Source organism: Lepidothrix coronata, unplaced genomic scaffold (genome assembly GCF_001604755.1).
Source record: "Lepidothrix coronata isolate B3197 unplaced genomic scaffold, Lepidothrix_coronata-1.0 Scaffold43, whole genome shotgun sequence".
Classification (NCBI taxonomy): domain Eukaryota; kingdom Metazoa; phylum Chordata; class Aves; order Passeriformes; family Pipridae; genus Lepidothrix; species Lepidothrix coronata.
The window spans coordinates 5,484,099-5,505,428 of NW_016690223.1; the positions used below are offsets into that span (position 1 = coordinate 5,484,099).

Consider the following 21,330-nt stretch of genomic DNA (forward strand, 5'->3'; position numbering starts at 1 on the left):
AGAGAAGGTTTTGGGGTGCCCTCCTTCCAGTATCTGAAAGGAGCCTACAAGAAAGATGGAGAGAGACTTTTTACAAGGGCATATAGTGAAAGGACAAGGGAAATGGCTTCAAACTGAAAAGCAGTAGGTTTAGATTAGATATTAGGAAAAAATTCTTTACTGTGAGGGTGGTGAGGCACTGGAACAGGTAGCCCAGAGAAGTTGTGGATGCCCTGTCTCTGGAAGTGTTCAAGGCCAGGTTTGATGGGGCTCTGAGCAACATGGTCTGGTGGAAGATGTCCTTGCCCATGGCAGGGGAGTTGGAAGGAGATGATTGTTAATGTCTCTTCCAACCCAAACCATTCTATGATTCTATGATGTTTAAATTGCATAATGTAGAAGTACTGTCATTGAATCTGTAAATACTTTCAGAATGTGAATAGTAATGATGTGTAACTCTGGTTAAGTTTAATTTTGAGAGTTGTTTCTATTTCAAAAAGTTTTAGAATTACCCATATCTGTAGAATTTCTCAGAGAAGTGTTTATATAGTAAATGATGAAATATAGCGTTTTATTAATGAAGAAGCAAATTAATGTCTTTAGTTTGTATCATTTGCTTCTGATATAAAGCTATTGCTTTGAAAAGAAAACAAGCATTTTAGTGGCTTTAAGTGCTCTGAATAAAATTGAAAAGTTAAGTTGAAGTGCTCTAAACTGCAGTTAACTGTCAACAGCTGTGTAAGTTTACATTGCACTTCTATTGAAACAATTTTGATTACATGGTTAAATATATATGTAGATGTTTATAATAATAATATTAAATTTTATAGTTATTTTAATGGAGGTGTTGGTTTTCCACGTAAGTTGTAAATTACCAACATGTTATGAGTGACTTCTGAAGCACTGTATATATATAGTTTTCACCTTAGTCCCATTAAATTACAAATTTACTCGTCAAAATTCTATCAATTTAACCATAAAAAAGCTATGAAATCCTTAATAAAAGCTTAAGTAATTCATGATCTACTTCATCATAAGTAATGCAAGCATATTTTTCCTTTATATTATCACAAATATACTTGTTAAAAATGCATATTTCCTACATATTTTGCAGTTATGAATTGACATAACTTAGAAAGGATATTTAGTTATTTAATATACCATTAAAGATATAAGATATAATGTACCATATATGGATATAAGAATTGACAGTAATTCTTAAGCATCTGGTACCACAGAAACCATTTAATGGAGATAGCAATAAAAAGAAAACTAGATGATTGTTAGTGGAAGGATCATTAAAACCAAATATTTTGACAGCACTGTTTAACACAGAGGACTTAATTTTTCATGTGTATAGCATTATTTAAATGATCTGTTGAAATATGTGTTTTGTCTTTGATAATGACTCTGAAATTAAGGGTGTACATTTGACAGGGGAGAGAAGGAAAGTGTATTTTGGTTGCTAGAAAAAAAAATTGGTTGATTGTGACTGTGTTCTTCTATGGAATGGCAAATCTTACGGTAAGGACCTTGATATCTTACTGATTGTTGAACCTAAACAGAATATGAAAAAAATTAACTTCCTTATTTCATTTACAGTGCCATGACTTTCCCAGAATCCTAAATCTACATACATTTTTTTAAGAGCAGAGGGTTTGAGGGAGATGAATTTTCTAAGATATTAGAGTAGGCAACTTTTTTTGAAGTATACGAAATGATAATGCACAAGATTCTCTTGATTGAGAGAATCAAGATTGTAAGTAAAACAAAAAAGAACATTATATCCATCTGTAGGAAGATCTGATGAGAACATATCATCCTGCAGGTGATTTTGTTACTTTTTGTCTGAACTCATCATTACATGGCAATTGAATTCCAATTTTATGGACGCACTTTTCTTCCAAATTAAGGTAAACTTAAATGCATTTTATCTTTTTTTCTTTGTATTGAAATATGGTGGGGTTAGGGTAGAGTTTAGGGAAATCCAGCAGAAAAGGCTGGGTTTTTTTAACCTATTATCCTGGGGTTTTTTTGTGGCTGGTATAAGTTTTTGTACCTAGCAACCAATTGTCTTTTACAGTAGTAATCTTGCCCTTATGCCTCAGCCTCATCCAACCTTTGTAACTGTTTTTTAAAAGGAATATACATTATCCTATCCAAAGATAGTTAAAGCTTTAAAAAAAAAGGTCATTTGGGAGACACTTGAGGAGTAAATGGAAATTTAAAATATTTGTAGGACCCAAAGCCTTAAACTTAAAAGAGGATGCATTTATGAATTACTTTCAGGAAATCAAAGTATAGAGCCCTGTGTTTAGAGGACTAACGGCTGCATAGGTTGTAAAAAGAGGTGACTTTTGATTCTTGCAGTTCTTACCTCCTCTGTATGGTAGTTTCTGCCTCACTTTTGCTTGGTTCTCTGTAGTGCTGCACTGGATTGAAAAAATATTAGGTGGTTAAGTATTTTTGGGGTAGTAGGGAAGGTACCATAAGAATAATGTATGATGCAGTAGAACTGGAGAAGAAAATAAAATTTTGTATGAGATGTCAGTGTTAAGAAGGATCTTACTGTTTCATTACTGAGGTTCTGGTACTTTAGCTTTTAATTCAGTTTCTGCTAGAACATCCTAAATGATTCGCAACCAATGCCCCTATGATGTCTTATTTATTATTTAAAATGATAGGTACACTAGGCATAGGAAAGTTGTTTGCTTAGTGGTCCCCGTTTGGCTATGTGCTCAGAAGCTCTGAATCTATCCCCTAATTTTACAACATGTGCTTTAAAAATACCCTTGTTTTCTTAGAATGATGACATGCAAAATGTCCTTATGCCTGACAGTGTTGAAGTATCTGAAGTATTAATCTTTAAGGTTATATAGAGTTGTGTTATGTATACGTATAAAATTCTGTACATGTATTTCTTTTTCAATTGTTTTCCATACATTTTCTAAGTGTGTAGTTCTTATTTTCCTGAAGATTGTCAGGTGTGGAAATTGGATTCAATAAAGATCAATTTAATTATGGTCACATCTGCCTTGTCCATACTGAAAATTAATAAAATTTAACTTTGTCCATTGTGTCTCAAAGGTAATACAAGTGAGGAATTTTGTTCTTGCATTGTCTCCATCTGCATAGACATTATAATGCAATTACCTTTGATAGGAATTGAAAAGTTGATTTTGTAAGCATATTTACAGAAAATGTTTTGGGCACTGCAGGCTTGTCTTTGTGGTCCTAAGTCTTTGTAGACCTTGGATGCCAAAGTCCTTTCTCAAATTTTCCTTCGGAAGAGTTTTGTATGTACTCTGTTCGCTTCAGCATCTAAATTAACTCATAAAACCTCTCTCCTTACCCTTCTTCCTCAGAGGAGATATATTTATAGAGTAATTGGGAAATAGAATTTTTGCTTTTCCTCAGAAAGGAATTTACTTTACAGGTTTATTTGTGTATAACTGCATCCCACAACTTATCTAATATGAAACTGGTTTGAGTAATATGCATGTTAATTTGCTTCTTTGTTTTGTGGTTGGGGGGTTTTGTTGTTTTTTTTTTTTTTAATTTATTTTCTAGATATTCTAGAGAATTTCTCAAGCCTGTCATTTTCAGTCAGTTATCTTTTGCACTGGAAACAAATATACTTTATTCACTCACTCTTAGGGCTTTCAAGGCCCTTAAATGTTTTCTTCATTTTTCTCTGCAGTGTTTTTATGAACAGTGTTAAACCTGCACTATAATAGCATTAAACCGACACAATTTTAGAAATTAAAAATACTAAATCTTTGCAGTTGTTTCCTTGCAGATATAAATTCAGTATTAGTTCCTGAAATAAAATGATAGTTTTAGACTTTCTCATTCCAAATTATTTCAGTAATGGAAAAGTTGCATAAATACTAGGCTTCTCAAAGTGATGTAAGCTGATGAGTGTAGCAGAGTTGAAATGCAGAATCTGAGACTTCTGTTTACTGCTTTTAAGACACTATATGGTTCTACAACTCTATGATACATATTTTCCATGTTCAGATAAGTGATTGCACTTAATATAACTTAAATGTAAAAAATTAAATTGAGTTATCATTCAGTAATAATCTTCCACTGATTTAAAACTTTAGAGTCTGGGTGTGTTTTAAAATAACCCATAGAGTGACTTTGTAATCTGTTTTCCCTTTACCATCAGATGGAGCTTTTAGAAGAGAAAAACATAGTCAAGACTCAGTGTCGACAACTGGAGAAGATAAAAGTTGAGTGTGATAAATTGACAGAAGAATTAACCCAAAATGAAGAAGAAAATATAAAACTAAAACGGAAATGTGAGTTTGTAGAACAAGAACTGGAGAAAAAGGTAAAGTTAACTGGTTTAACCTTTGGTCTCTCTGCTGATAAATACCTAAAATAAGTGATGGATTATAGAAATAGATGGTAAATTTAAATTTAAAAAAATACATGTATGTATTAAAGAACATACCCAATCATACTGTAGTACACAATTTCAGTATAAGTGAAAGAAGACAAAACTGCTTTGGCTGGGTTATGAATTGTATCCTCCAAAGATTCACTAATACTATTTCGGACTTGAGATATAAATCCTGTTCCTCCCTGATATCTAATATAGGTAACTAACAACTCTTTAACCAACCACGTCTTGTTTTCTTCACATTTTTCTTAAAGATGCAGTGCAGTTATGAATAATTTAGAGGTAAAATACACTAAAATATTCCTGTAAAAGTGTTTGCCCTTCACTGCACTACATCCTCCCTCCTGGTCTCTGCAGCAGACAGATGTGTTTCAATATCACTTTTTCTCACAAGATGAGGGTTTTTTTAATATTAATTACAATGGATAATTCAATGTTTTATATAATCTGCCAGAAGTTTTCTTCAGTTTTACGTGGTGGCGCTATCACAGATATAAAAGAAGTGAATCTGAATTTTAAAAACACATGTAACATATTTAATGAACTTTCTGACATTAGATAACTTAAAATGCTTTCCTTAGTGCTACTCACTGTCCTATGAGATATTTTTTGAGTAGTTTTCCTTTGAGAGCACACTGGCCGCCAATAAAATTTACCTTTAGGGATCTCTTTTCTGATGATAGAGATTAGGTGCTTGTAACTGGTTCATAGCAAAAGATAATAAGTATTTGTTATGGGCTCTCTTTCTGCTTGTGAGAAGGAGATTTGTAATAGAATGTTTATTTTTGACTTTGAAAATAAGCTTTTTGATTGTTGAGTTTGGATTTGGTAGCAGTTTCTTCATAACTGATTTACAAGAGAATGGGGAGAATCAAGAGAAGAACTTATGAGTGCTACTAGAAGGTATTGTTTTCCCGTGGCAAGGAATTGAACTTTGCATGAATGAGTACATTGTGATTATAAGATTGAAAGATATATTGCTAATGATGTATGTTATATTACTAATGCAGTAATTTCTCTTTGTTTTGTTTTTCCTCTTTCACTCCAGGAAAAACAGATCAGCAATGAGGAGGATCATTTGAGAAAGATGAGTGAGGCCAGACTGCAGTTTAAGGATCAGCTGCGTCACTTAGAAATGGAACAGCAATCCATTCTCTCCATGATAGGAAGTGAAATTGATTCTGCTTGTGAAATTTTTTCTCGGGACTCTGTGGAAAAATTCAAAGTAATTCTAAGTTTTAAGTAGGCTGCAGGCTTTGTTATTTTCTTAATGAAATTTGTAGTAGAACTTGTATTCATTGTTGTCACTTATCACTTACCAGTATAGATAATTTATGGACAATGGAATTATGGATATTTAGGTGGTTTGGAGTGACATTGCTAGGTGTTAGAATGGGATTCTAGGAAGATCTGTTCATGTATTACCAGCACTGCTTTCTTTTGCAATTTCTTTTTTAATAGTTCTGCTTTTGCTTTTGTGAGAGGACCTTACATAAGCCAGAGTTTTGAGGCAGGTTTTCCTAGGCCATGTTCCTAAAGTTGGGAAGTCCCCAAGGAAGACCTAAAATGCATTTAAAGTTTGGGGAAAATGAAAGAAAAGTGTTGTTAAAATTCATTTAGATGCTTTGTTTTTTAAGTAAAGAAGTAAATGCTGGAAATGAAAAGAATTTATAATCTCCTCTTCTGGGGAGCAGGTCCTTGTATCCAGAAAACTCTGACTCAGATTTTCAGGAAACTGGTAGCTTGCTGTAATTTTTTCTTTGCTATTTTATTACTTCTTCTGCAACCCCTGTCTCCTTCTAGCTTTTCTCCTGACCATTCTGGTTTGCTCCCCAGGTACAGAAACCACTCTTCCTCCCTGCACATGATTCTACAAGACTAATCCTCTTAAATCAACATTGTACATTGCTGAGAATAAAGAAAACAGAGTCTGACTCAGCTTGTCGCCATACTCAGTAACATTTTGGACATTCACAAATGCTTGACCTGGTGGCTTTTTCCAGAGTACACTCAGATTACATCTTTTTCTATTTTGCTGTTTAAACAGAGGATATTTTGTAGTTGCTGGTCACTTGACTGGGCTGGGCTGCTTTTCAAATAGGAATTTTTCACCATTGACACCATTTCTCCACTTACCTATGGAGCTGGGATGTTGCACCACAAAAACAGATGAAAATTCTAAGAAAATGTATTTGATAAACAAGCTTTCTGCTCTGTATCCTTACATATAAGTTTTTTTTTTTATTAAATCTTTATCTGCTATAGTTTCCACATTCTTGATCATTGAACCATGCCTTCTTGGACTTGCTTCCCCCCTCCTGCTGAGTCTTTGGCTTCTGGATAAAGTTTTGCATATCTCTGTTGATACAATTCTTCTTATTTATCCCCTTTAAGTTTTGACCACTGACAAAGTTAAACTGGTTTTGAATCTGAATTTTTGACTAGACAGCTAATCTGAAAAGAAATGTTAAACAGTTTTGTGGTGCCTGGTATGATTTTTTTTTTTTAAAGAAGGTAAGAAACTTCCTTTACTGTATTTTCCTCTGCCCAATACTTTAGATATCGGCAAGGTTTCTAAAAGGTTTCATACAAGTTCTTTGCTTCAAGAAGTTGCCACTGCAACTGAGGTGAGCAATGAGGAATTTGATGGATAAATACTTGTATTAAGAGAAGTTAAATACTAGGCTTAATCTTCCCTGACAAAAAATGATTTGTTTGATTAATTTCCAGTAAGCAGAAAACACTTTCTCCTTTCTGTGTCTCATTCCCATTTTTATGTCTATTTCTTTCTCTCATTCTTTTCCATAGGCAATATCACTTACACCAACAGTTCTGAATGATCCTCATCGCTGGTTAGCAGAAACAAAGGTAATAGTCAAACCTCCTGAAATTTTACTGTATAAGCTAATATCCAACAGTTGTGCAGTGTGAAGTAGTGGGAGGTGTCCCTGCAGATGTCAGGGGCTTGGAACTAGATGATCTTTAAGGTTCTTTTCAACCCTAACAATTGAGTGAGTGGATGAGTCTGTGAATGGATGGGTCTGAATCAGTTGAAAGTCTGTTTGAAAAGGCACTTAAAGGGTAAAAGGAAAAATACAAAAATATTCTTTTGGCAATAATTCTGATATTCCCAGACTGTTACTTCAACTGATGGAATAATTTTCCAAATTTTTCAACAAGAAATAGCTGTCTCTATAGCAAAATAAATAACAATGTTGTTTTCACAAAAAAATGCATTGAAGTAACTGCAGTGATAGCCTTTAGATCTGTTTCAATTATTTTCAGACAATGAAAACATAAGACTATTGAAGGTCAACGTATGTTCTCTTAATATCTCTGAATGTCCCCTTCTATTGTTATTATTATTCAGTAATAGGTACAAATTACTAATCTTTGACTCCAAAGATAATTTGATCAGTGAACAGCTGTGTCCTCTTATTTTCATTAGAATTCTTTACTTTTTATTGTCCCATTTTTTTATGTAGACTAAGCTTCAGTGGCTGTGTGAGGAGGTAAAGGAGAGAGAAAGTAAGGAAAAAAAGCTCCGATGCTACTTAGTGCAAAGCCGAGAACAGCTCCAGCACTTTACACAGATGAAGGAGACTGAACATCAGTCTCTCTTTAAGCAGATAAAAAACCAAGAAAAACTTTTGGAAGAAGTTCACAGAGAAAAAAGAGGTATGTTGCTAGTTCCATTTTTCATTTTTGTTAATAAAAGGGAGAAAGAATTTAAAAATTGTAATTCCTATGGCACATTCGGATATATTTAATCAATTAGTTATTGAAAACTGTAATTTGATAATCTGCTAGTGGTAACCAAGAAAAAAGTTAGGGGTTTTTGTTTTCCCTTGCTGACAAAAAAAGGCAAATACAATCAACTATGTTTCAACCCAGTATAGTGGCTGAATAACACAAGAGTTCGCATCATGCGCAGTGAATATAAAAATTATTTTTCAACACTACCATCTGAGACATTCCATGACCTGGGCAAAGAGGAATATACAAGAGTCTGAGTCAGTGTGAATTAGATTGCTGTTTACATAGCTCCCTGTGTCATGGTACAATCTTTGATTGTATTCTATTACCTCAGTTTCCAAAGGAAGGTGTTACCTCTCAGGTTTTCTTGTGTTTTCTTTAAAAGGCTTTTTCTGGCCTTTATTCAGGGCTCCATACTGATATGATGGGACAGAATAAGTACTCTCTCTAATAATTTTGGTAGTTGTCATTTTATGTTGACTCTCAGATGAGAGTAAACTTTTAGTAAGCGTAGTTATAGCTTCCAGTAGCTGACTTATTATTGAAAATGTTTTATGAAATGTAACGAAAATAAAACAGCTGCCTGGTTTGAACTGGAACAGAGTTAATTCTCTTCCTAATAACTGGAGCATGCAGTGTTTTGGATTTAGTACGAGAATAATGTTGTTAGCACACTGACAGTTTAGTTGTTGCACCCTAAGTCAAGGACTTTTGAGTTTCCCATGCTCTGCCAGCGAGCAGGTTCACAAGCACCTGGGAGGGAGCATGGCCAGGACAGCTGACCCAAACTGGCCAAAGGGATATTCCATACTACAGAACATCATTCCCAGTATATTAAGTCAGGAGAGTTGTCCAGGAGGAGCCAATCACTGCTGACGAATGGGCTGGGCATCACTCAGCAGTGAGCAATGGTATAGCGCATGACTTGGGCGGTTTCTGTTTTAATTTCTAGCTTTTGTTGTCTCCCTTTTCATTACAATTCTATTATTTTTATTTTATTTTGTTTTATTATTTTATTTTTATTAGGTTTTTATTTATTATTTTATTTTATTTCAATTCTTAAACTGTTCTTATCTCATCCTGGGGGTTTTAGCTTCTTTCTTATCCTCTTCTGTATCCCACCAAGTGTATGTGTGTGTGAGCAGTTGGCTGCATGGTACTTAGTTGCCATCTGGGGTTAAACCACCATTACAACAGCAGTAACAAATAAAAACATTCTTGTAAATATTTTATATAACAATGCAGGTTATTTCTTTTAAAAGAATAAGAAAATTCTGTCAAGATTTTCTTCCTCCGATTACAAAAGAATTAGAAAGAGAACATTTTGATCTTTCAAGCTTGAATGTTTCTACTATTATCCTTCATTTTTTAAAAAAGATGACACCCAAACCCTTATATGACATTAATAGTGCTTTAGTGTTCTTATATTGGAATAATTATCTGCTAAGATGATATCCCAGAGGCCTTATTTGCCTTTTTTAATAAATAAAACAAACCTTATTTAGTTCTCAATTCTGTTGAACCTTATTTGGTTTAGGTTTTGTGGAACAATTCACAGCCTGCATTTAAATTTCAACCTATAGGTGAAGTTATCATAGGAAATTATTAAACTGAAAAGAGTGTTAAGAAGTAATACTATTCACTGAGCACAATAAATAGTATGTAGTCTCATACCTTCTATTTATAAGGGCCATGCCTTTTTCCCCTACAAGTATGCTCAGTTCCGTTTGTTACTTCACAAACTACAACTTTTGCAATTTTAAGTTCTGCTCTGTCTATGTCTAGAGGTGGATGCTGGTTAAAAGTAGATAATAAAAAGAAATAAGTTACATAGTTGTTAAAGTTTTCTATGTAACAGAAACCGGTAAAGATTCTTTAAAATTCAACCCAATAGAGGATGAGAAATAGGACTTTAAAAAGGAGGACAGGTTGCCAACAATGCAGGCCAGTGTTAGGTTTAAAGCCTGGGGTCAGGGTACACACACATGCTAAGGATCCAGAGCCACATGGGTACGAAGATAGCAACAGAGGAAGACAGGTAACTTTGAGTGCTGCTGGTGGATTTTCCCAAAATATCCTTCTTGCTGTCTTCACTTAAAAATATTCATAAAAGATTAAGTTTTGTTTTGAATTTTATTTCTAATTGAAATAATGGTAATGCAATTTACTCTTTTATAGGAAAATAGTCTGAAAATATTCAATTAAAGTTTACATAAATCAAAACTTATGAAAATGAGACAGAGAAATTGTATTCTTAAGAAATTAATTTGTTAATTTCCTTTCAATTATAGTTCTGATTTTATAGTTTATTGCTTTTTAGGGAGAAAGAATAAAAACAGAGATTTTTGGTGGACATACCCAAAGTAAATAGGATGAATTATTTAAATTGCTTTGTTGATGAACACATTTAAGGAAATTTTATAAGCTCAAATAGATCTACTAAAACTTTTGACTATGTAGGTTTTTGTCTTTCCACTTCACCAAAGCGTTTGTAAACATCTAGGATACTGTAGGCTTTTGCTTCCTCCTTATGAGTTTCTGTAGAAGTGTTAACATTATCACAGTCCTACCTTTGATGGTATAAACTGGCTGTCCATGTGGTATAATCCTGACAAATACAAGTAAGATAACATAAAGATTCATGAGTTAATGAATAGAGAATGAAGAAAAATGAAGTCCTGTAGCATAGAATTTCAGGATTGTTTACAGAGTAGCAGAAGTTTCGTAGTTATCTGATGATGCTACAAGATCAGCTGCAGTTTTCTTCCCTTCTTGATAAGCGTACCATGCTGGAGAGTATAGAAATTCAGAAGTCTAGCCATATTTGTAAGTTAAGTAGAACTGAAGAGGATGTGAGTTCTGATTTCTGGTTTGCAGATTTGTACTTTGGATACAGTTCACTATTTAACAAGGTACTTGTCTAGCATGCTACACAATGGGATATTTCATTAAGTAACAACTTGGATAAAAATAAAAATTTATTAGATTTTTCCTCCTAAAGTGATTTTGTTCTTACAATCAAATTTATTTCAATAGCATTCATTGCTCTAGATATTCAGTATTTTAACAAAATGAACAGAAGTCTGAAACAAAAAGTATAAATTCCAGTTTCTTAACTAAGTTTCATTTGCATTCTGGGATCATTGAGCATTCCAGTGTTCTTACAGATCTGTTTAAAAATTAATTTAGGTAAGAAAGATTTTATTTTTCTTATCTTTTTAATACCATACTCACAAATTGCACCCAAGACCTGGCCCAAATTTCTTTCATTTATTGCCTTTTATATGGTCTAGGCACTCTGGGTAGTCTGAAAAGCTTATCATTCAAATCAGTGAAAGTCTGTATTTGATCCTGGGAGCACCTATTGGTCTTAGAGATTTAGATTTACTTTAGTTGCCTTTCCAAGAAAATCTTCTTGTTATATATTGACATGTATAGAAGGTAGACAGAATGTGGTATGTAGTGGTGAGACATGGAGTCTGCACAGTTGTTTTGTTTCAGGATAATATACTGCTACTTCAGAATAGCAGTACTATCTATCATGGATAGTCAACAAAGAAATGTTTTGCAAAATAAGATGTGATGTATTTGGCAAGCCTGTATCTGTCCTTTCTTTTATAAAGCAATGTTAGTAAGGCTGTAGTGATGTAAGAAGAGCAGGTGCATTTCTCTCATATACTGATCTTACACTGATTTAATTTAATTTGGAGATATAATATTCTGCAAATACTGTTTTACATAAAGTCCCAGGTGATGCAAGACGTATTCTGTACCAATTATCAGTGTCTACTGAGGTAATACTCTGTAATCACACTTAAATTGTTACACATTTAGAATTTCTCTGATGTAGATTATACTGCTAAGTAAGGCGTAAGAAGGTAACAATACTAGTCCTCAGACATGACAGACTAATGTTACATGTTTTTGTTAAAAGCACAAATCTATACAGGGCAAGTCAGTTGTGTTTTGTTTATGCATTAAGTTTATCATTCGTGCATTTGTCATTGTGTATTGTCTTAGATTTGAGGATACAAAAATCAAATATTGGAAGACTTACATTTTAACTGGTTTTATTGATGGTGTCATCTCTGTGAATCATACAGGTACCTGCTAGTTTTATCACTTTTGATGAAAATAAGTACAAAGATTTTGATAAGTGATCTCTGAAGCAAGATATCAATTTATTTTAATTTTCTTTTTCTGCTAGGCTCCGTAAGGATTATTTGTTACATAACTGCTGTGGAAAATGTAGACTCTAAAGAGCCTGTTATATTAAAGTTGATTCAAAATGTAGGTAAAACATTACTTTGACAAAGCCTAATCTATCAAATTATATTCCTTTTTTTTCTATTTTATAGTCAGTAAGTACAGTTTTTGTTTGAGCCAGGAATACTAAAGCAGAAAGTGTAAAAATTTAAAATACAGAAACAGTGTAGTATATTGAGTGCAAATATACTGACAATGAACAGTTTCTGTTGCTTACACTGAGGCAAAGTATGAAATTGGAAACCAGTGAAAATCAAAACACTATAAAATCTTTCTATTATGATGTATTATGTTTAATTTAGTAGTAAAGTACATGTGCTGTTCTGAAGATACCTTTAAGACTGCTTCTGCCCTTTCAGCTTTGTTTGTTTCTTTCCCATTCATTTTCTTTTTCCCATATATTGCATCATTTTGCCCCTGTATGACAACACAGTCCTTTCTGTGGCAACAAGAAACATCACAAGGTATTTTCAGGTCATCTCTTATTGAACAGTGAATGGGAACATCAAGTAGAAAAAAACTCTTAAGCATGCATACATACAGGAAGGAATCTGAAGGATTTCAAAGAAACTCTCCATAATACTTGGTTTTCATGGTGAACTTCAAAATGCATAAAGTTGAAATATTATTACTATTAAAATAATTGATTTCTTCTTAATAGTGCTCTTGCCCTTTAAATAATGTTTGGTTTTTTTAATGTGATGGGGGAAGGAGGAGGGAGGACTTCTAAGTTATTTTAAACTTTGCCAAAATGAACCTGCGTTCAGAGTCTTAGAAGAATGGAAATAAGCCCAAATAATTTGGAAATCTTACCCTGTGGGGTTTTTTTTTGTACTAGAAAACTGGAAAGATCAGTCTGGACATGGATTGCTGTAATTATCTAGTATTTTTCTGCAACTGTTTTCTTTTGCCATTATCTTTTTATGCACTCATAAAAATATGGCTGCCATTGTGAAAAAGAGAAGGTAAGAGATGGGATCAAACTGTAGCTAAGATGTTTTTAAGACTTCCTTTGATTTCTTTTTTCTTTCTGAACCACATACTCTAGATGTTTATCTGAAACTTATGTATGATTTATAGTTTGGAAAGCATGATGTGTCCTTTAAACATTAAGTTGCTGAGTTTGTGGTGCTCACTAACAGTAAGAGACTAAATTTATTAGTTTTACCTCTTGGTTTACCTGTACATAGTGGAAACTAAATCAATATTAACAAAAGTAACCTGGGAGATGGGGATTTAGTGTATATTAAATAGTTAGAATTTATTATTTAATCTTTTCTTCCTTTTATGAATTAATGACTTTCTTCTTTAAACCAAGCTAAAAGAGCTGATGTTCTATGAACTACTGGGGTTTTAGGTTTTTTACAGGTGTTGAAACGATGGCATAGGACTATTTATAATCACAGTTATAACTTAACAATGGTTTAACACTACATAATAAAGAGAATCTTGTAATCAACTGTACAACTTTATCAGGACTGCTTGAAATTAGTATGAAAAGTGTTGTCATGATTTCAGATTATGTAGTGTTTCTATACCAAATTGATATCACTGATTTACAGGTATTAAAGAAAAAAACTCAACTAAAACAAAAACCATCTCAACACAGGCACTTTCACTTGTCTTGAATTTAATACTTTCCTGAGAAGTATATAACAGAAACATACTCTTTGTCACTCAGTCTTCTTTAGGTAGAAATAACATCCCCAAGGAACTCTTTAGTATCTGATAAGATGCCTGTTTAATTAAATTAGATGCTGTTTTATATGAAATGAAACTGAACCAAGGGCTCTGTGGTCCTCTCATCTATTGCCATAGTCAAAGTCATATTAGTCAAAAATACAGATGAATCAAGTTGGAAATTTGAACAGAAATAAAAAAAAATTACTGCCCAAGATTTTAATATGCCAAAGCTCTTGAAATTAAAAAAGTATTTGAAATCTTGTATATTGCTATATTATAGATTCAATATCTTTCTAAATTAGAGCTTGTGTAATGGTTTTGTCAGGCTCTATTAGAATATGTTTTTCAGTGTAGTTTATTGCTGTGTTAACAGCTTTTACGTCCTTTATATTCAGCTGATATGCTATTTAAAACCCTTTTTTCCCTAAAGTGAATGCTAATGACATTGCTCATTTGGAGAATAGAAGTTTAAGTCCTATATCACTACTAAAAAAATTCTCATTTTAAGAAGAGCTTCGGTCATCACTAATACCAATTCTTAATGTTGGCTGTACACAAGAAAATAATTTTAATTACAGAATATACTTTATAAGTGAATCCTTGAAAAAAAGAAAAACTGGCTGGTTTTGGTTTTACTATATAAAGATTAAATTAAATGTGATATTTAATCTCCTAGCATATTTTTCCTTCTACTGGTTTAAATATGACAAATTTCTAGGTTGAATATTTACTCTGATCAGCATGTTCAAGGTAACAACTGTCTGTAACTGAAATTATCTTTTGTTTCCTTCTTGGTTTTGGTTTAACAAAATGGGAACTGTGATTGATACTTTTAAATGCTTTACATATTTTGTAATTAAAAGGCAAAATCCTTAAAAATGTTTTAAATTCACATAAGACAATCAAATTAACTGTATAGTTCATACAGTACCAGTGATTAGAACAATAAGCTACAAAGTGTTTTTATGAATTTAACAAATTCTTCTCTGTAATTTATTAAAAATTCACTTGTAATAATGGGCACATATATTCGAATCTTCTTTATTGTGGGCAGAGAGAGTCACAGTATTTTTCTTGTCTGCCTCTATTATGTCTTTAGGATAAGGTCATGCAAGATTTGCATTCTTCTGCCTACTTTGAAGGACTCCAGTTGCAGGTTATCAGGTTATTAGGCACTGTAACTAAACATTGTTGCTGTAAAGAATTATTTTCTTGCTGAAACAGATACAGTATCTGAGTCATAGAGACAACATGCTAGCTCCTGGTTATGTAAAAAAAATAAAAAGAAATAAGGATAAAGTTTGGTCCCCTATTCTTCAGTCTAATTTCTTGATTCTACACCACCTTTCTACTCTGAAAATTATTTTTTAAAATACAGATGTTCATATTGCAGTACTTATTTTCCAGTATTTGATCAGCACCTTTGTGCAATATTACATACTGTCAGTATGTAAATCTCTGTTTAATGGAAAATATTTAAACATAAAATTTATCACCTTAATTCTTGTTTCAAAATTCCAACATTTTAAGCAAGATTTTGTTGAGGATTTTTGGTTTGTTTTAGTATATCTGGTAAATTGAGATACCTACCACTAGAGAAAGAAACAAATTGCAAAACCAAGAAAACATTCATTGAAATATAAATGTATTTCATGCATATGTACATACTACATCAATAAATGTTGTACATACTTCAACCGCCAGGACAGACATTTTATCTTGATTTTAATTACAGTTGATGACTTGGCCATGAAACATTACTTTCTTGCTTAGTTTGAAGCTCTAGGAGCAGGATTTTCTGCAAAGAATGTTTGAATGTTAGCTGTATGGAAAAATGCTTCCATTTGCAAGGTCAAATGACCAGACAGGATGCCATTTCTTGCAAGTACAATAACAAGATTTTCCCACCAAGGAATAACTCAAAACCTAACTACAGCTGAGAAAATTAGAAATAAGCATTGCTATTATGGCTTTCTTCATAATTGACAGCTTAGTTTCTTGCATCTTCCTCTAAAGCAGGTGTGGTAGATGGGGTATTTTATAACTGCATTATGTTTGGTTTCAATGAGCCATACTAACCTCTGTGTGTATGTGCTTTGTTGAAGTAAATGTTTTCTTAGAAGCTGTTTGGGTCTTAGTGATACATAGGGCCATGTAGTAGAATTAAGCTTTCTTAAAGCATTTATCAAGGAGAGAATCTGTGGAGCTATAACTCTTTTGTGTGCTTTACTCCTCTGATTTATTAAAATGTCCAAGCTGCTAAAAGATCCCCTTTTTTTCTGAGATGGGAAGGGAAACTTAATTTCAAGACCAGTATCTTTGAGCTTCCTATGTTATCTGCTCTCCTATTCTGCGAACGTTGAAAATGGATTGTTTAGCTCTGATCTTCAAACAGCCCAATTAAGAAATGCACTTATAAGTTCCAAAGAATTACTCATCTCAAGTAACAAGTGACCTTGGCTAGAAAAGCATTCTGTTTTGCCTCCTTTGGTTTGCCGAGTTAATTCAGCTGCTGCAAAAACCTTGATACCCTTAGACTGTTCCTTAGCTAATAGGTCCAAGATCAGTTCTCTGTATATTACCATTAAGATATGCAGCTGCCTTTCAGATGTAGCCAAAAGGAAATTTGCTGCTATGCATAAATATGGTTGGGATGATAAACATCAAAAAAAGAAAAGCCTAGGATATTAAGAGAGAGAACTCGCTGAAGAAAGTGGCATTCAATTTCCTGTTTTGTCATTTATATATGCCATAACATAATTTTTATGTGGCTGCTATGCCCATAAACATATCGACACAATTTTCTAAAACAAGAAATGACAAATTATCTTTTCAAGCTTGCACTTGGTAAATGAAAACAAATTAAGTTTCAATTTCTTTCTGTGTACTCCTGGAAAATTTTATTCATTATCAGAAAGGAAATGTTTCTCCATTCAGGAGAGAATTGTAACAATTATATATTATATGCAGTGACAAAACAGAATGTTCAACTGTATTTTCTGTTTAAAATGTCAACTATTTTAAGGCCTCACTTTGAGAACATTTCTCACTATATTTTTCTTTATATAGTGATGATTTTTTTTTTGTTGTTTATCTTTCCAGGTTATTCAGTAGGGTTTCTAATCAAAACTGTCGGAGAAAAAGCCATTGTTCAGTTATCTTGCATAGGTCTGCTACAAACAGAGGTGTGATAACAGGTCACACATACAAATTCAAAATAATCATGAGTTAGTGGGGCAAATTGCAGTTTCCCATTCACAGAGGCATTTAATATCACTGAATTCATTCTTCTGTTTCTCTCACTACCCTCTCTTGTACTTTCTCCTTCCCTTGTTCCATGTCTGACCTTCCTTGGACCCCTCTAATCATATTTGACTCAATATTAGCCACATAGGACTGTCTGGTTTCTGCCATTATGCTCTGATCTTGTTGTAACGAACTAAGACCCTCGTGGAGGTCCAGGTTTGTCCATTTTGTCAAACCAGGACAAAGTAAGCAAGGGCAATGCACAACTGGAGTCAGGGAGCAAAGAGACCTCTGTGCTTTTTGGAAAATGCAATCTGCAAATGCCATCTCTGATGTGATCTGACCACATCTGGTGGAACTGGAACATTTAGTGCTGGCACCACGTCAGTTGGGGTTGCACTGGCTTCTGTGGGACGTGAAGTAGGAGTAATTACATAGTCATTAGTACCCAAATTAGCTTATTTGAAGCTATCTCCTTTAAGTAAAGAACTTTTTGACTGTTAGGCTTAAAGTTTGCTGCCTCCTCAGCAAATTTGTAAAGTAAAATTTGAAGTGTTTATTCACTAGCGTCATTCATTAGATTTTCTAAAAAAAGTCTGTTCTCAAGATTTATTCCTAATAGGAACATTTTTGCCTCCTTTCCAGCACTGGTTGGCAATGTTACTGCTGCATGAGTAATCAACACGTATATACTGGATAACTGTTTCATCTTGAAGTAGAATCAAGTAATTTTTGAAACCTTATCATTTAAGACCTTCTAAGCATTAATAATCATCACACAATGCTTAGTGGCAGAAATTCAGCATGTCACTGTGACTTGTGTTTTGAGTTTCTAGAGTATCAAAATAGTTTCTAAATTCAGTAAATCTCAATTATTTCCTCAATTATTTTTATTTTTAGGTTTTTAAATCTTATTTTTTTCCTTGTAAGAAACTGCATAGTTATAACTGAAAAGAGACTTCTGTGATTGTAGTCAAGTCATGCCAGGCTTATGATAGTCTGAAAGAAGAGTTGGAGTCTTTTTATAGATATTTCAGTAAATGGTAGCCAAAAGAAAAGCATTACAGCTTACTCCAAATCAAGTGTTTCTGTTCAAATACCGTGTGTATGTGTGTTAATGAATTCTCTTTGCCACATGTATCTTTGGTAATAAGCAAGATGAACTTTGAAACTGCTTTCCCTGGTACTGAAATTAAAATAATATTTTATTGCTACATTTAATGGTACTAAAAATGAGGAAAGTTCGTATTGCACTTAAAAAAATTTCTGGTTTTTTGCCTGCAAGTAGAAGGCATAACCCAGAAGCTACAATGACTAGAAGGATTTCACTGTTTTGATTGTTTGAGGTTTGGATTTTGTGTTGAACATGTTAATGTTTATTTACAGGGTATTGTTCGCTAGCTCATGTAAGAGGAGGGCATAGACAGTAAAAATGGTGGGTTTTCCTGCTATATTCTATCAGGTTTTTTATCCCTAACTTGAGCATGTTAAATGAAAAAAAATATTGACATTTGAACCTTCGGGTTTGTTTGATCACTGGCATCTTTAAGATGGCCGTGATGATTGTTGATGCAACTTTACACAGAACACAAAGAATGTTACAAGTGAGATTGTTTCAAGGCTCTAAATATTGAGCACTAGTCTCCAAACTTTATTGATTGCATGCCCCATCAGTAAAAAATTTTTGAGCACACCCCCTTAATATATGTATATTTATTTATTGAAAATATACACACACAAATATAAAACTTGATAATACATAAATATAGACACCTTTGTAAGTGAAGCCCTACTGAGCTAGAAAACCATTATTCTGTGCCTTGATCACATTTTCTTAATGGAGCCATCTTTGATTCAGAATGAGATGTTTTTGTTTTATCACTTCAAGGTTAGTCTTCTGATTTGTCCATGTCACTAACTGTTTCTTAATGAAACGTACAAAAGCATCTAGGAAGTGATGCTTGCTTGGGAAGCTGTTCTTCAGTGATTTTTTTTTTTTGACTAGATGCCTTAAGGTCCCTCAAGAGTTTTTGGAATCCTCTACAGCATGTCTGCTAGTACGTAAAAGTCATTCAAAGGAAAACAACAGAATGCTTATAGCTGTTCTTCAAGATATATTAAATACATATATACTCACAACTCTCCCTCTTACTCCTCCTACAGTAGCTTCCAATTGAGAATCAGTATGGTCCAAAATAGATATGGTAGACATAATTTAGTGTCTCTCTCCCAGGTAATAAGTTAGGCAGTTGCTAAGACATAATGAAATTTTGTGCTATTGTTACCTTTTGTATTCATAAGAATGTTCACAGGAATATTTTGCATGGATTTCAGTGCACTTCACTTAAGCGTCACGTCAGCTCTGTGAAGATAGGGAAATATTTTCTTAAGCCGTGTTTAAATGAAGCTCAGAAAATTCCCCAGGAAGAGTGAGGAGCCAGAAATAGAACTCAAAAGTTTCATGTAAGAACCAGGAAAAAAAATTCTCATTCTTTTGACAAAGGCCTCTTAAAAATATATAAGCAGCACATTAGAACCTATAATTTTTTGTTTGGTAACCTTGCAGTATAGTTTTTTGAATAAATTTAATCTCATATTCAGACAAACTGTTCCAATACAGTCATATTTGGACTGTAGAAGAGGTTACAGCAACTCAACCTAGTATCTTGTGTACTTAAACTGCATATGTGAATATATCAATGCTTGAACTTTTGAATTCACTATAAGGCAGACACTGATATTTATGTAGAACTGATGAGGAGAATTTAGGACATAGAACTGATAGAGAGTTATAGAACTGGGTTATAGAACTAATGAGGAGAATTTAGGACAGTTTCTTGGGACAAGAGAAATGTTGGGAGTCATTTTCTAAATGAAGTGTCGGAGATGGCTCACTTATCAATATTTATATCAAATACAAATCAAAGTGAAAACAAAATAATAAAGAGAAATAGCAGAATGAAACATAAGGAAGAATTATCAAAGGAAGTAAATTAGAAGCAAGATTTATACATGTAAAGAAGTTTTGGACAGTCCAGACATTGTGTCAGAAACAAAAAGAAACATTTTTTTTTCCACATTGTCCCAAAATTTCTAGCATCCAAACCAACAAATAAGTTAAATGAATCGTAGAATATCCTGGGTTGTAAGGGACCCACAAGGATCATCCAAGTCCTTGTCATGCACAGTACAGCCCTGAGAATCGCACCATGTACCTGAGAGTATTCTCCAAATGCTTCTTGAACTCTGTCAGGCTTGGTGCTGCAACCACTTCCCTGGGGAGCCTGTTCCAATGCCCAACCACCCTCTGGGTGAAGAACCTTTTCCTAACATCTAGCCTAAACCTGCCCTGACACAGCTTCAGGCCATTCCCTTGTGTTCTGTCACTGGTCACCACAGAGAAGAGATCAATGTCTGCCCCTCCACTTCCCTTCGTGAGGAAGTTGTAGATTGCAATGAGGTCTCCGTTCAGTCTCCTCCAGGCTAAACAGATGAAGTGATCTTAGCTACTCCTTGTATTGCTTCCCCTCAAGGCCCTTGACCACCTTTGTAGCCCTCCTTCAGACACTCTCTAATAGCTTTATATCTTTTTCATTTTGTGGTGTCCAAAACTGCACACAGTATTCAAGGTGAGGCTGCACTAGTGCGGAGCAGAGCAGGACAATCCCCTCTCTCAACCAACTGGTGATGCTTTGCCTGATGCTCCCCAGGACAGGTTTGGCCCTCCTGGCTGCCAGGGCACTGCTGACTCATATTCAACTTGCCATCGACCAGGACCCCCATGTCCCTTTCTGTGGTGCCATGGTGATATGGTTTGAAGCTGGCTCCCTGCCAAGTCTCCAAACCTTACCACCAGAAGTCCCCCCCCCCAACCTCAGTGAGAAGAGGGAGAAAAAACTAAGAAAAACCCGAAACGAGAGAGAGAGACAACCAAAGTGAGATATATAAATATATTTACACTTATATACAATTTCACAAGGGAAAGGGAA

General features: G+C 33.9%; 1 protein-coding gene across 7 annotated transcripts in view; it reads left to right on the top strand.

The window, feature by feature from the left end:
• Positions 1-21,330, top strand: part of CEP128 (centrosomal protein 128) — a 180,884-nt gene that overhangs the window by 44,552 nt on the left and 115,002 nt on the right. For 6 of the 7 annotated variants that reach the window (XM_017813890.1, XM_017813892.1, XM_017813893.1 and 3 more), the window contains 4 exons: positions 4,154-4,318; positions 5,439-5,615; positions 7,199-7,258; positions 7,876-8,068. In XM_017813890.1, coding sequence (XP_017669379.1) covers positions 4,154-4,318; positions 5,439-5,615; positions 7,199-7,258; positions 7,876-8,068 — 595 coding nt within the window. Of the gene's footprint in view, positions 1-4,153; positions 4,319-5,438; positions 5,616-7,198; positions 7,259-7,875; positions 8,069-12,166; positions 12,250-12,353; positions 12,437-21,330 lie in introns of those variants that run through there. The other variant, XM_017813895.1, reaches the window with a different exon arrangement.